Source organism: Garra rufa, chromosome 5 (genome assembly GCF_049309525.1).
Source record: "Garra rufa chromosome 5, GarRuf1.0, whole genome shotgun sequence".
Classification (NCBI taxonomy): Eukaryota; Metazoa; Chordata; class Actinopteri; order Cypriniformes; family Cyprinidae; genus Garra; species Garra rufa.
Genome location: NC_133365.1, coordinates 21,931,059 through 21,948,266, shown reverse-complemented (window position 1 = coordinate 21,948,266; position 17,208 = coordinate 21,931,059). Strand labels below are relative to the sequence as shown.

Genomic DNA, 17,208 nt, shown 5'->3' with positions numbered 1-17,208 from the left:
ATATGTCACCTACCTGACCGGAAATGATAAGAACAAACAACAATGTGGTCAAGATTCTTGCCCTGGAAATCCTGGTTCAGTTTGGCCAACCACAAACACCTTTTGTTCCTCAGACAGTTTTTGATCTACTCTCCCAGATTTGTTAGAACTTTTGGCAGTGTATAGTAATCCAAATGTTTTTCCCGGTCTGACCGATTTGCACAGCCCAAAACAACACAATAATTGAGCATTTTCAGCAGCAGTACTCAGCGAAATATGGTCGTTGCGTTCGGTTTACTGGCATTGTTTACCCTCAGTGCCGCCAAAATATCCATTGTGGAAACAATCTATGACACTGGAAGCCAAACACATTAAATTTGCAAATGGCCGCGCACACTCTTACAAGTAAAACATGTGGATATGTGTTAGCTCTCTTTCTGTCCACAACTACAAATGACAAACCTTTTTTATATAAAATATTAAATAATGTAATACACCACACCATTTTGTTCGTCTTTTTATTGAAAGAACTGCCAATATCAATAAAAACACTAAAAAGAATATCAATCCTGCAACAGTTAAACTCCCTTCATGGAACGTATTGAAATGATGGGAAAAAGGTAAATAACAATCACCAAGAAAAATCAAGGCATATAATGAGGAAAAGAGTTGTTTGTAAACTTACTGTACATATTTTTGGATAACAATGTCTTCATGCGAAGTTAGAGAACAACACAAAGCGCAAGATTACATTTTTTGCAATATTATGAGTACACCTAGTGGTCATCTTTACAATTGACTATTTACATAAAGCACATATTGCAATTAAATGTCACGTTATGTTCAGCTTATTTGTAAGTAAAAGAAATCATATTTCATTCAGATAAACACTTTTAAACCAAATACTGAGCATCAAATTATTCAGAGGTTACATGAAACAGTACACTTATAACTTGATGCAGTTGTAGCATTTAAGGCAATCGTTAACATTTTGCTCATTTTGATTTACATAAACAAGGCCAATTCTTTAGAAAAAAACACATCACCATACAGATTCTTCAGGGCTGAAAATAAGTTCTTCAAATCCCAAACAAGGTAAAAACATCCAATTCTAGTAAAAGAGATTTTGGTTTGTCAAAACATCGGACAGCTACAACTGCTGCACAGGAAATAACCATAAAATGTCAAATAATTCCAGTTCTAGATTCTATTTCCTTCATCAATCACAATGCCAACCACTTTTTTCTACCAGGGACCATCAGGAGTGCTGCATTGGCACTTATACACGCAGCTCCTGTAGACTGAACACCACAAACAAGAAATACAGACATGCACTTATAACAACAAAAAACCTAAAAAATTAAATAGAATAGCTGTACATGGCTGTAACAATGCTTTTTAAGTATAAAAGATTGTACAAACTTGTTCTTTGACAAATATGACATGCTTGCAAGTCTAGTGCATGAGCTGGAATATAATATAGGACATCCATGATCTAAAGCACCATTTAAATTGTAACAAAACTTGAAAAATAAGAAAAGCTTATTAGCTTCAGTGTCGCTGTGGGCCGTGTAACAACCTTGTGTGGCAGTTTTTCATTTTGGTGGCAAAACATTGAGGCCTTGGCTTTGCCTAGCCATCTCAAATCATCATGAATACATTTACTGGGAATGGCAGTCACATGCTTTCCTTAAAATGGTGTGATTCACTGAAAACTAGCTAAAAATGTAGCATTCATTACTACCTGAGACTAAAGATGAAGCTCAAACTTTAGGAATGTTGCTGACTTATTTGGAAATATTGGTTTGGTGTGGTTTTATAAGGACGTTATTAGGGTGCTTCAATAAATACAGTAACATGAAATCTCATATGAGTACACTTGGAGTCACATGGAATAATCTTGCACAGTCAATTCTCAGCTGGTTTTGATCACGTTTCCATGAGTCCAACTGGTGGTTTTGCAAGGCAGCAGTGTCCCAACTAATCATTTCAATGAAATAAATAAGTACTTTTACTCAAACAAGAACCTTGTTACTTTAGTGAAACACCCTTGAAGTGAAACACAACTATAAATACATAACCTTTCAAAAGGCAGACAAATAAACGAATGAAAATCACAGATGGTTTGTTGATTTGCATAGAATTCTTAAGCTACCCAAAGAAAAGCGTAACAAGCAAGACACTTACAGGTGATGTGTGAGCCTGAGCAATGTTTTGTTTATATACCATCATGTAATGAGGAAAACAAGAGCCCTACATTAGCATGGGAGGATCCGTAACATGATTTCTGTAACAAATTTCCACAAAACATACTTAAATGGATAAAACATAAGCAGCTTTTGAGAATTCAAAAGCTTTTACTATACTAAAACTAATAAAAAAACACTAAAAACAAACAAAACTCTCTCTCTCTCTCACATACACACGCACACAGTAGTTGTAAGTGGTCAGTGGTGATACTGGATCATGTGTGAAGGGTTTCTAGGCTTCGAATCTCTTTGGGAAGAGCATGGGAACCACCAGGGTCCACATGTACAGGAATAAACAGACCCAACAGGATGCCATCTTGATCCAGAACACTGACCAGCTTCCGTCCAGCAGCCTCTCGATCTTTGCGTTCTCATAACTGCAGAGAGACAACATCATATGCAGGTTACACTTAAAGGGACAGTTCAAGAAAATGTTGAATTCTGAGGGTGAGTACATTTTCAACTAGTTTTAATTTCTGGGCAAACTCTTCCTTTAAATTCTGGTCTGTTTTTCACACAAAACTACTACAGATTAAGTCAAAAGTTTACTTTGCAGAATCTGCAAAATGTTCATTATTTTACCAAAATGAGAAAGATCACACAAAATGCATGTTATTTTTTATTTAGTACTAACCTGAGTAAGACTTTTCAAATAAGACGTTTACATATAGTCCACAAGGTAAAAAAACTAGTTGAATTTATAAAAATGATCCACAGCTGTGTATTTTTTTTGTTTAGTGATAGTTGTTCATGAGTCCCTTGTTTGCCCTGTACAGTTAAAACTGTCCGCTGTTCTCCAGAAAAATGTTATCAGGTCCCACAAATTCTTTGGTTTCTCAGCATTTTTGTGTATTTGAATGCTTTCCAACAATGACTGTGTGATTTTGAGATCTATCTTTTCATACTAAGGACAACTGAGGGATTACAGAAGGTTCAAACACTCACTAATGCTTCAGAAGGAAACAATGCATTAAAAGCTGAACAGAATGAAGATGGGTACATTTTTGCTTATTTTGCCTATTGAACCTTCTGTAATAGTTGCATATGAGTCCCTCGGTTGACCTCATTGTGAAAAGATGGGTCTCAGAATCATACAGTCATTGTTGGAAAGGGTTCAAATACACTAAAATGCTAAAAAAACAAAGAATTTCTGGGACCTGAAGAAACCTCATGAACAACTATTACTAAACAAACAAACAAACAAAAAAAAAAAAACACAGCTGTGGATCATTCAGGTAACAACAGTATTTTTGAACCGGGTCATTCAACTATTATTTTCTCGTGTGAACTATATGTAAACATCTTTTATGTGAAATATCTTATTTAGGTCAGTACTAAATAAAAAATAACATGCATTTTGTATGATCCCTCTTATTTTAATTAAATAATTAACATTTTGCAGACTCTGCAAGGTGTATGTAAACTTTTGACATTAACTGTACATAATAAATGGCTACCAAGTCCTATTTATATATAATATTATATAATGTGTGTGTTCAAATTATATTTAACTATAATGATTTAACCCACATAATCCAGTTCCTGTTTATTGACCCCCTATCTTTGAAGAATACTAAAATAACTAAATAAGGCAAATGTCGCAGCTGGCCTGAGACATTTGAAAAACAAAAAAGCAGAAGAAGACATCCGTTGTTATACAGTGTACTTACTGAAACCAGTTGGTTACAGTCATCATAACGTAGAGGGAGCCGAGAAAGAAAACAAAATGGAAGTAGCAGTAGCTGTAGATTGTGCCATCTCTCTCATCATACTTCACATTCTGCCCTCCAGCAGTCTTCTCATCATCATAGTCCTCTGGAAAATATCAAAAACACCTGGTTTAAGCAATCTGTAGTACTTCTTCTTGACCACCAGGAGGCCCCATCTACCCTTTTCTACTGTCTAAATTAATACAAATGAATTTTATTCCTCACATCCAAGCTTTGAAACCTTCAGTTGAAGTCCTAAAATAGTTCTTACCTGTATCGTCAACACAGCAGAAGCAGCAGCGTGCTCTCTGAGAAGAAAGACGAAGCATGATTCATGATATAGTTTGATATAATATTGTGTTAAACACAGCAGAGAGAGAGAGAACAGCAAATGTTCACCTCATTTTCAGGCATATCATTCCTGTACACTTGCAAGGCTGTTGAGCTTCTCTTGGTGGTGGAGATCAAACTGAAGGAAGAGAGTATTTGTGTTAACTGAAAAGGCATCAGACACATGGGGGCAGTGTTCTTTTTTTAGCTGTCAAATGTAAAAGCAGAGCATTCCCTTAAACGCCACCAGACAAAGTCACTTTTTCTGCTTCAAAGCTGTTTTGCCTTGTGAAAACTGAAAATATGGCAAAAGCATTTCGATGCGAGACACTACAATGAATCACCAGGCTGACAACTAACACATATCACTGTGAATCACATACGTGTGTAAATATGGCTTTGGTGGAAAGGAGCAGCTCTAAAGAGAGGGCTTTAGCAGACATGTCTGCAGTTAATGAGAAACACATGTGAGTTCACGTCTTCACAGTACGAGAGCTTCTAATCTTCACTCCCTTCCTACCAAACTACCTGCTTTTAAATCTTAATGAACATCTTGTCATAACCATATAATTACATGTTTCCACTCCTCCTGGGATCGTTTTTGGGATCACCCATTTTAAATAATATGTTATGGGGACTTGCTTCCAGGTCAAGAATATCTGAGCTTATTTAAAGGGATAGTTCACCCAAAAAAAAAAAAAATCAACATGCACCTTCATGTCTTTCCAAACTTTTTTTTTTTTTTCCGGTGGAATAAAATAAGTGGGTTATGGGTATGAACAATACTTTTGGGGATAATTTCCAGAAAACATTTTAATTCTGACGGCACCCATTCACTGCAATGGATCGATTGGTGAGCAAGTGATATAAAACTAAATTTCTCCAAATCTTTTCTGAAGAAGAAACAAACTCATGTACAATTTAGATGAGAGGGTGAGAACATTTTCAACTATTTAAAATTTTGGGGCAAACTATTCCTTTAAAATTTGGTCTGTTTTTTCAAGTCAAAACCTTGCAGAATCTGCAAAATGTTAATTATTTTACCAAAATAAGAAGGTTCATACAAAATTCAGGTTATTTTTTAGTACTGACCTGAATAAGATATTTCACATAAAAGACGTTTACATATCCACAAGAGAAAATAAGTAGTTAAATTCATAAAAATGAGCCAATTCAAAAGTTTACATACTGTACACTTGATTCTTAATACTGTGCTGCTGTCTGAATGATCCACAGCTGTTTTTGTAGTTTAGTAATAGTTGTTCACGATTCCTTTAGAATTTCAGGACAGGTCCCACAAATTCTTTTGTTGTTCAGCATTTTTGTGTATTTGAACCCTTTCCAACAATGACTGTATGATTTTGAGATGCTTCTTTTCACACTGAGGACAACTGAGGGACTATTACAAAAGGTTCAGACATTCACTGAAGCTTCAGAAGGAAAAACTATGCATTAAGGGGTGAAAACATTTTTATTTTAAAGATGATGGTACAGTTTACTTATTTTGTTTTCTGGGGAACATGTAAGTATCTTCTGTAGCTTCTGAAGGGCAGTACTAAATGAAAATAAAAAATTTCTACACATCTTCATTCTGTTCAAAAGTTTTCACCGCTGGCTCTTAATGCATCATGTTTCCTTTTGAAGCCTCAGTGAGCATTTGAACCTTCTGTAATAGTTGTATATGAGACCCTCAGTTGTCCTAAGTGGGAAAAGATGGATCTCAAAATCATACAGTTATTGTTGTAAATGGTTCAAAAATGCTGAAAAACCAAAGAATTTGTGGGACCTGAAGGATTTTTCTGAAGAACAGCAGGCAGTTTAACTGTTCAGGACATACAAGGGACTCACGAACGACTAACACTAAAAAAAAAAAAAAAAAAAAAAAAAAAAAAACACACACCAGTGGATCATTCAGGTAACAACAGTATTAAGAATCAAGTGTATGTAAACTTTTGAACAGGGTCTGTTCACAAGGGTTTCTCTTGTGGACTATATGTAAACGTCTTTTATGTGAATTATCTTATTCAGGTCAGCACTAAATAAAAAATAACATGCGTTTTGTATCATCGCTCTTATTTTGGTAAAATAACTAAAATTTAGCAGATTCTGCAAGGTACAGTATATGTAAACTTTTGACTTCAACTGTATATGACTTAAAAATCTACATCTATACTAAAGTCATATGAGCAATAATAACTTTATTGATACTATCATAGTGCTTAAAAAAGCGGTTTGGATTGGGCCTTCACAATATCAGAAAATACAATTTTCATGGCTCATACCAAGAGTAGAGTATACAGCCAAACAGTATAGCTGTTCCGACGCCAGTCACTATATTAGTGTCGCTCTGCAGTCCTGATTTGTAGGGAAAGACGCAGACAGTGACATTATTTCCGTTTCGCTCCACCGCTGAAAGAGAAAGAGCACAGGACAGATTTTAATAAGGGCGTGTGAAATAACTGCATAAGTCTGGTGGGTTGAAATGCATTGTTGGAGCTACAGTAGCCTCGGTTTACAGCTCTGTCCACACAAGCTAGGAGACAGTAGGGAAACCACAGACCACACTGTGAAACACACCCTGGACAGACTTAGAGACACTGTTTGAGTGTGAAAGTGAGCGATGTACTCACTTTCAATGGGTTTGCTGGCGAGTGCTGAGAAGGTGAGGTACATGACGTAGACAGAGATGACCGCGGACTGCAGCAGACCCGAGGTGGGCTGGACTGTGTGGAGAACAAAGCAAAACACTAGATATGTTAGTAAAAAGCAACTTATAAAAAACGTGTCTGTTTGAGAGTTTATACTTATTCATACATCACACTTATTCATTCTTCAGTTCATTATGATTGTTTTAACATACTTGAAGGAAGTCTCACTTAAAGGGATAGTTCACCCAAAATTGAAAACGACCCCATGATTTACTCTCCCTCAAGCCATGACTTTCTACTTTCAGATGAATACAGTTGGGAGTTATATTAAAAAATGTCCTGGATCTTCTGAGCTTTGTAATGGCAGTGAACAGCAGTTGAGATTTTGAAGTACAATAAAGTGCATAAATCCATCATAAATAAGTGCTCCACATGGCTCTGGGAGTTAATAAAAACCTTATGAATCAAATCAATGTGTTTGTATAAGAAAAATATCCATCTATGTCTAGCTTCTGCTAACTGTCATATGCACGTTTACGAGAGAGTGGCATTTCAGCGGATGATGTAGAACGTAGGCGTAGCATAAGCTCCCGGAGAATATGCTCCTCTCATAAGAACCATGTTTGTTTACAGCAAAGAAAAAACAGTCTCCTTTTGGCTTATATTGAAATACTTCGACATTGTTCTTTACAAATCCTCATTTTGTACTTTTATTTGTGACCGGTGATTTGTTTTGCTCTTTCCACTGCGCTTCTGCATTCATCACTATGTTTGCCTATATCCAACGTCATCCACTGGAACACCACTCTCTGATTAACGCATGTACTTTAGGTTTATAAAGTTTTAAATATGGATATTTTTCTTACACAAATGCATCAATTCACTTTATTAACCTCCCGGAGCCGTGAGGAGTGCTTTTTTATGACGGATGCACTTTATTGGACTGCAATATCTCAACAGCCATTCACTGCTATTATAAATCTTGGAAAAGCCAGGGTATCTTTTAATATAGATTAGATTAGATTAGATTCAACTTTATTGTCATTACACATGTACAAGTACAAGGCAACGAAATGCAGTTTAGGTCTAACCAGGAGTGCAATAAGCAGCAAGTGCAGGATATAGGTATAATTTATAAGTTATAAGTGCACTAATGGGAGATATGTACAGGGAGAAACTATGGAAATTATTTACAGATGAAAGTATAATATATAACTCTGATTGTATTCGTCTGAAAGAAGAAAGTCATAAGCACCTAGGATGGCTTGAGGATGAGTAAATCATGGGAACATTTTCATTTTTGGGTAAACTGTCCCTTCAAATTACAAATTTCTCCTCAAACGTTGTTCTGTTTTGTGAGAATCCATGATAAAACTAATCTCCTCAAGTCTCCAGCTTGCTCACACATGGGAAAAGCTCCAGGCACTATGAATACATTTGTTTGCCTGACATCAAACAAACATCTGTTTGTTAGTATAAAATGTAGGTCAGCGAAGACCAAGCATCTTTGCAAACGTACAGGTCTGAATGCAGGGGGAGATGGCTAGCAGAGACACGACGAAGCACAGGCCGCCGTTGACACCCAGGAAGAGCTTGTTGAGGAAGCAGGCCTCTGAGTCTGTGTAGAACACGATCATAAACACCAAGGCTCCCACTGCCACGGAGAACAGCACCAGTGTGACTAGAGCCAGCGCTGCATACCATATTTTATTGTACTTGACTCCTGAGCTCCTGTGGAGAGACACAGTGGAGACGCTTCAAAAGAATGCTCTGGCTTCAATACAACTTCAGTGTTTGTGGCATGATGACAGTTACCACATTAAGTACTTTTGTCACTCTGTACACTCCAAAAAAAGTGTTGTTACCTTAATGATCCACAGCTGTTTTTTTTTTTGTTAAGTGATAGTTGTTCGTGAGTCCCTTGTTTGTCCTAAACAGTTAAACTGCCTGCTGTTCTTCAGAAAAATCCTTAAGGTCCCACAAATTCTTCGGTTTTTCTGCATTTTTGTGTATTTGAACCCTTTCCAACAATGACTATATGATTTTGAGATCCATCTTTTCACACTGAGGACAACGGAGGGACTCACATCAGACTATTAAAGAAGGTTCAAACACTCACTGATGTTTCAGAAGGAAACACAATGAATTTAAACAGAATCAATAAATGATTTTTTCTTATTCCGTCTAAATATCTTTTTTTTAGTACTGCTCTTCAGAAGCTGCAGAAGATACTTAAATGTTTCCATAGAGGACAAAATAAGTTCAATTTAATTTCATCTTCAAATTCCAAAAGATTTCACCCCCAGCTCCTAATGCATCGTTTTTCCTTCGGAAGCATCAGTGAGTGTTTGAACCTTCAGTAATAGTTGCATATGAGTCCCTCAGTTGTCCTCATTGTGAAAAAAATGGATCTCAAAATCATAGTCATTGTTGGAAAGGGTTCAAATACACTAAAATGCTGAAAAAACAAAGAATTTGTTGGACCTGAAGGATTTTTCTGAAGATCAGCGGGCAGCTTAACTGTTCAGGACAAACAAGGGACTCATGAACAACTATCACTAAACAAAAAAAAAACACAGCTGTGGATCATTCAGGTAACAACACAGTAAGAATCAAGTGTTTGTAAACTTTTTTCTCTTGTGGACAATATGTAAGCATCTTTTATGTGAAATATCTTATTCAGGTCAGTACTAAATAAAAAATAACATGCATTTTGTATGATCCCTCTTATTTTGGTCAAATAATGAACATATTCCAGATTCTGAAAGGTGTATGTAAACTTTTGACTTTAACCAGATGGTCTGTGGGTCTCTCTGAGACTAAGGTAGGAGTGACCAGTGTCCAACCAGAGACTCTGATGTTTTAATTAAAGGTCTATTATTGTTGTGTTCCTCAGCCTGCTTACAAGCTGTTAAACCCAGATTGCCTGTCACTGTAATTAATCAACTGTAACCCATTTGGAAAAAGAGCTACTGTTACATGTCAAGTTAGTCTCAGTTGTAGATTGTTCTCATCATAAATGTACCATATCAGTGCATGATTACCATGACTGAGTGAGCAGTGAAGAGTCATGAAGGCGTGGGGTGAGAGAATGTTTCAGTAATACACATGAGAAGTGCTGACAGCAGTGACTTCCATCTGCTGGGCAGCCCTCCAGCGTCTGCGTCATTTCATCAGGACATACTGTATTTGTTTCTTCTATATAATTTCTACAGACTAAACTTTCTGGACTTTCAGAATTTTAAAATAGTGAGGTAACAAATAACAATACAGTATACACTACCAGTAGATTTTTAATGTTTTTTTAAACAAAGTGTCTTCTGCTCACCAAACCTGCATTTGTTTGATTTAAAGTATAGCAAAAACAGTAAAATTTTGAAATATTTTTACTATTTAAAATAACTGCTTTCTATTTTAATATATTTTGAAATGTAATTTATTCCTGTGATCAAAGCTACAATTTCAGCATTATAACTCCAGTCTTTAGTAATACATGATCCTTCAGAAATCATTCTAATATGCTGACGTGCTGTTTAAGAAACATTTATTATTATTATCAATATTTAAAACAGTTGAGTACATTTTTTTTCAGGATTCTTTGATGAACAGAAAGATCCAAAGATCAGCATTAATCTGAAATAAAAAGCTTTTGGAACATTTTACACTATACCCTTCAAAAGCTTGGAGTCAGTATAATTTTTTGGGAAAGAAATTATAGAAATTAATACTTTTATTTAGCAAGGATGCCAAATAATAATGTTAGAAAAGATTTCTATTTCAGATAAATGTTGTTCTTTTAAACTTTCTATGCATCAAAAAAAAAAAAAAAAAAAAAAAAAAAAAAAAACTGAAAAAACTGAAAAAATTCTACTTAGCTTTTTTTCAACATAATAACAATAAATGTTTTTTGAGCAGCAAATGATTTCTAAAGGATAATGTGACCGAAGTAATAATGCTAAAAATTTGGCTTTAAAATCATAGGAAAAAAATTATATTTTAAAATATATTCAAATAGAAAACAGTTATTTTAAATAGTAAAAATATTTTATAATTTTAATGTTTTGGATCAAATAAATGCAGGCTTGGAGAACAGAAGAGACTTCTTTAAAAAGCATTAAAAATCTTCGTGTCCTAAACTTTGGACTGTTGGTGTAAGTATTTTTCTTTAAAACATTCTATTTATAAATGAATCCTGAAAAAATGCATTACAGTTTCCACAAAAATATTAAACTGCTAAATCTATTATTTTAGATATAAATTCTTATTACTTACTTTGTATAAAAATAAGCATGTGCACTAAAACCTAAACCTAAAAACATATATGTGACCCTGGACCACAAAACCAGTCTTAAGTCGCTGGGGTATATTTGTAGCAATAGCCAAAAATACATTGCATGGGTCAAAATTATTGATTTTTCTTTTATGCCAAAAATCATTAGGAAATTAAGTAAAGATCATGTTCCATGAAGATTTTTTGTAAAATTCCTACTGTAAATGTATCAAAATGTAATTTTTGATTAGTAATATGCATTGTTAAGAACCTAATTTGGACAACTTTAAAGGTGATTTTCTCAGGATTTTGATTTTTTTGCACCCTCAGATTTCAGATTTTCAAATAGATGTATCTCGGCCAAATGTTGTCCTATCCTAACAAACCATACATCAATAGAAAGCTTATTTACTGAGCTTTCATATTATATATACATCTCAGTTTTGTAAAATTTAACCTTATGACTGGTTTTGTGGTCCAGGGTCACATATATATTTTTAATTTTCAGAATAAACAAATAAATAAAAAACATATAATTGTATTTAAATTAGAATTTTGATTTACATTACTTCTGAATAAAAAAATAGGTCAAAAATAGGCTACTTCTTAGGACAGATATGTCCCTAATATTTTATGTATTACAAAATTCCCCATGACAGTCTTGAATGTTTTCTGCTCTTTTGCGCTGAGGTTTTCATTTGTTGATAGAGAGCAGAGAGGAAACTATGATGCACGTTGAGTTCTGCCATGGGTTTCCTGTCCACAGACTGGAGAGCAGCCAAGAACCTCTTACTTATTCTCTTTCTCGTCCCTATAATGTCAACAGCGCAATGCAACACACATTATTTATGAACACACCCCTGAGTGAGCTCTACTTAAAAAAAAATCTGTGCTTTACTGTTTTCTTTCAGTGTGACAGCCTTACAGTTGCAATGTTTCAAGTCTTTAAAAATGCTTTCACTGGGACTGCTATGAAACCTGCTCTGCGTGTTCTTGGAACTGAAGGTTGTGGGAGTATCTATCTATACTCACACTATCCATGTGATTTGTACTTCACACCTTGTCCGCCCCAGTGCCAGTGACTAAAATAAGTAGCAAGTGCACTAAAACTTTCCCCCAAATCTTTCAACCCTTCAATGTTAAGAAGACCACCCTGACTGGCAGCTATGCAACCTATCTGACAGTGGAAATTAAATGCAGCCAGATTGCACTATAGTCTCCATTCCCAGACCTAATGATTTCCACTTGCGGGGATTCAAATTACATACCAAGCAACATTTGGATACAATGATGGAAAGTCCTGGAGAACTTCTCCAAAAGCCTAATAAGTTTTCCACTTGGTGAATGAAAAGAGGGAAGAAAGGAAAAACAGACAGTTATTTGGACAGCGCTTAACTTCAGCTCACCAGTTTTGATTCCATCTGTGGGCAAACTGAACGAGAAGCATCAACTGGATGATGATGAAGAGAAAACCTCCAGCAGCTCCCACATAACGCCAGACTGAAAGAGAGAAAAAAAAGTCAAAGGCCTTTCCTTCTGGCTAATACTGTATGACAAAACAAACACTGCTTTCTGCTAAAAGCCAGGAACTGAAAACACATCAAGAAGCATGGATCATTTAACAAGACACCTGAGCTAATATAAAAGAGTACATGAACTTTTCTGGAACACAGAGCACAACTCATTAAGAACTTTATTTATGACACTAAACACAAACATGGAATCATCGTAGTACCATTTATCTTGAGCAATGGTTGAGGTAATGCATTGCAAATAAATAAAAAATCATTTTAACAGTTTTTTTTTAATCTAACATTTATGGGATAATAACAAAGAACTGTTAACTGAAATAAAATTAAATATATATAAATATATTTCAGACAATTGCTAAAGAAACGTTTCTTAGATTTATTTTGTTTCACTTGATGTACTAAAATAATTTAAAGTAAAATAAAAATTAATAAAACAACTATATATATATATATATATATATATACACTTACACTGCCTACAAAAGTGTGGGATCAGTTTTTATTTATTTGATCAAACACTTTTATGAAATGTTACTGCAATTTAAAATAACGTTTTTTTCTATTTTAATATACTTTAAAATATAATTAATTTCTGTGAAACAAAGCTGAATTTTCAGCATCATTACAAGTCCTCAGTGTCACATGATCCTTTAGAAATTATTCTAATATGCTGATTTATCATCAATGTCGGAAACTTTTTGTTTGATTCTTTGATGAATAAAAAGTTTAAATGAACAGAATTTATTCAAAATATAAATCTTTTCCTACAATACAAGTATTTACTATCATTTTATATCAATTTAACACATCCTTGCTGAATAAATTTTATTTCAAACAAAGAAAGTAAAAATGATTGACCCCAAAATCTGAAAGGTAGTGTATACTGTTACAAAAGATTTCTATTTGAAATAAATGCTGTTCTTTTTAACATTTTATTCATATTCATTAAAAAAAGTATCACAGTTTCCAAAAAATATTAAGCAGCACAATTGTTTCTAACATTGATAATAAATCTGCATGTTAGAATGATTTCTGAAGGATCATGTGACACTGAAGACCGGAGTATTGATACTAATAATTCAGCTTTGCCTTACATTTTTAAACAAATAAACAGTTTCGATGAGCAGAAAATATTTTTTAAAAAGCATTAAAAATCCAAATTTAAAAAATAAAAAATCCTAAACTTTTAAACAGCAGTGTATATTTAATAGAAAAGACAAAGTCACAACTACATTACTAAAACTTTCAAATTAAAATGAAAACATAAAAACAAATTCAAATATATTAATAAAAATATTTACATCTTTAGTATCTTAATGATACTATGGAATCGCTGCAGTGTGCTTATGAACAGAATTGAGATATACTTTCATTCAAACAAGTGTGTTAATCCAAGAAATTAAATTATTATTAAATTATTAAATCAAGTAGAGTTTAATCTGAAGTGCAGCACTCAAGATCTTGTGCAACATCTAAACATGTGTGTAGTCATGAGGTCATTGATCCAGGCAGCGGAAGACTCTGTTTGAGTTACTGGAGTTGATGAACCACAGAAAGATGCTCACAGTAGATCAACTATGTTGATCTTGGACATTCAAGGGGAGATATCTCAACACCGCTGCAGCCTCAAAGCAGAAATAATAAAACCTTCCAGGAAAGTCTCAATACTTCCCAATAAAATCTTCCAATAATATTTTACAAGCCTCTTTAGAGCGCATGAAAACAATAGCAGAAAATGTTATAAAAAGACAACAAGTATGTGAAAACTGATCATACTACTAAACCTTCTAAAAACTTGTCTTGATTTGGGAGAAAAAATCCGCCTGCACAGCAGGCCAGCAAAGCCACAAACTTAAAGAACCAGAACCTGCAATGAAACAGAAGACATTGTTGATTTAAGACATAATATTTCGATTCAAGACATAATATTTGGAATACAGAAAACATTTCTCAAACTGGCAGTCTGGCTTTATATTATACTGTAAGACATGGGTTTTCAAACCGTTTGAGAACAATGGTATGTGAATAAAGGAAACCTGTTTAAAAATTAATTCATTGTACTAGAGATGTAACGATGCACCCTGAGCCGTCTGAAAATCGATACAAATTTGTGACAGTTTAAATCGGTTGAGATGTTCAATGAATTGCGTTATATGCAGTTGGGGGTGGGAGTTTATATAAATCTCTGAGGTGAACTGACTGTCCTCAGAAAAGTTGAAATGGTATTTCTTTTATTCTTGCCTTTGTATAATGCAAATTAAAGTAGAAGCGCTGCTTTGTTTAAAGAGGCAACTAAGTAAGGCTGTATCGCTGCTGTTCCATAAGCGCCACCTGCTGTCAAGAGAGTGAATTTTTGACTAATTCAGCCTGTCTGCTGTTTATGTTTGGTGCAGATGTGTTTTATGTATAATTTCACAAAGTTAAATTCAGAACATTCTGTTTTTGCTTCAAATTTCGAAATTATACATCTAATGTAGATTAAAAACTATGCAGCATGAATGCAGCGTCTGCTTGGATCATGATTAAAATACACCTCTAATTTTCAATGGAAAGATTACAGGCAATTCCTTAGTTTGTTATGAAGAGTTTTTTTTAATTTGTATTATTAATTTTGTTTTAAAATTTCAATTTAGTTATGTGTTTCTACATTATTACATTTCTCAAAGGAATGTGCAACATTTTGTCCAAGCAATAATAAAAGGACACCTTTTCATTTAATTTGTCTTAAGTCTCATTTTGTAAAAATCGTATTGTGAGTTTAGTGAATCGTTACATCCCTACATTGTACTAAAGTTTCAAATAAATTCTTAAAATTATCTGAAAAATAATATTAGTTCAAAATAATTATTAATAAATCAATACATTCATTTTTCACAACATATATTGACCCAAAGCAATTTTGTTGAGAAGGATGCCTTAAATTTACCAGTGAATTTGCTTGTAATGTTACAAAAGATTTCTATTTCAAATAAACACTGTTCTTTTAAACTTTTTAAAAATATGTCACTGTTTCCACAAACATATTAACCAGCACAACAGTTTTTAAAATTATTAACAATAATGAATGTTTCTTGAGCAGCAAATCAGCATATTAGAATGATTTCTGAAAATTCATGTGACACTGAAGACTGGAGTAATGATGCTTAAATTAGCTTTGCATCACACAAATAAATTATATTTTAAACTACATGTTTTTATGAAATAATATGACTGTTTTTAGTATATTTTTCATCAAATAAATGCAGGCTTAGTGAGCATAAGAAATTATACTTTTCTTACAGCATGCATGTCATTCTGAGAATTTGACAGCTTGCTATCTAGTATAGGATTTCCTGTTTACCCAAGTGAGTTTCATCATACGGTATTTCAGGAAGATCTAAATGAAGTCTTTATTGAGAGATATGGGCCTGTTTTTTTTTAAAGGCCTGTATGAATGTGCAGAGCAGAATAGAGCTGCATACAACACTGAGTTCAGCCATATACTTCCTCGGCCTGCATTTGCATACAACACAAAGGTCTGATTATTGCGACATGAAGTGCTCTCATGTGGGGCTAAACCATCCCATTCGTAGAGGGTAAAGCTCGTCTCCAAGCGCCATTTCCTCTGGACAGAGCTTTAAATTAATACCTCTATTCAGGGCTTTGGTTGTGGGTGAATAATGAAGCATTAGGAGGGGCGTACAGATGGAGGCAGCAGCCCAAACAATACATGGTGGTCCCTGTAGCTCCTGTGAACCTGGGCCCAGAGGGGCCAAGGAGCAAAGAAGAGGAGGAACAAGAACTGTTTCTAGTGTAAATACCACTTCAAAAGTGTCTGGGTCGACTACTTACCCGTTATGAACAGCTGCCCGGCATCCCGTGCTGGTTCGCACACGAATGGTGAACACAGAGAATAAGAAGAAAAAGCAGGCCATGCCGAAACAGACTTTATACACGGCTGAATAGCCCACAAGGGTACTGCAGTTCTCCCCCGCATTGAGCTGATTACACATTTCGGTGTAGAAAGGAATCTGGGAAGAACACAAAACAAAAGAGGAATACAATTACATTTTAAGTAACAGAATAGTTCCAGTCGCTTCAGGGCAAGGCTAAAGTTAAACTAAATCCAAATTGTGAACACACCCATTCAGGCACACCAAAAGATCAACTTAAACTTAAGAAACACACCTTGAATGATTAGCTCACTCCAGAATTAAAATTTTCTGATAATTTACTCACTCTTATGTCATCCAAGATCAGATTTGTTTTCAGTCGAAAAGAAATTAAGCTCAACTTCACACATTATGACGTAGGAGATTTCTGATGATTTTGAAGTTGAAGGAGAAAATTAGTTTTTCTGCCTTTTTAACGGAAGTACACAGTTGAAGAACTAACTGCGTGTGACCTTTCAAACGTGATTACGTAATGTGTAAAGTTGTAGATGAAAAAGTATAGTATATTTATAGTATAAAGTATATATATATATATATATATATATATATATATATATAT

General features: G+C 34.4%; 1 protein-coding gene across 1 annotated transcript in view; it reads right to left on the bottom strand.

Moving 5' to 3' along the window:
* Positions 1-479: 479 nt before the first annotated feature.
* The window catches only part of serinc5 (serine incorporator 5), a 35,787-nt gene continuing 19,058 nt past the window's right edge, over positions 480-17,208 (bottom strand). Inside the window, exons 3-12 of the mRNA XM_073839364.1 lie at positions 16,549-16,727; positions 14,502-14,584; positions 12,592-12,685; positions 8,435-8,646; positions 6,898-6,990; positions 6,550-6,676; positions 4,337-4,406; positions 4,209-4,245; positions 3,899-4,043; positions 480-2,605 (exon numbers count right to left, since the gene is read on the bottom strand). Of these exons, the coding sequence (XP_073695465.1) occupies positions 2,461-2,605; positions 3,899-4,043; positions 4,209-4,245; positions 4,337-4,406; positions 6,550-6,676; positions 6,898-6,990; positions 8,435-8,646; positions 12,592-12,685; positions 14,502-14,584; positions 16,549-16,727 (1,185 nt within the window). The 3' untranslated portion in view covers positions 480-2,460. The remainder of the gene's footprint in view (positions 2,606-3,898; positions 4,044-4,208; positions 4,246-4,336; positions 4,407-6,549; positions 6,677-6,897; positions 6,991-8,434; positions 8,647-12,591; positions 12,686-14,501; positions 14,585-16,548; positions 16,728-17,208) is intronic.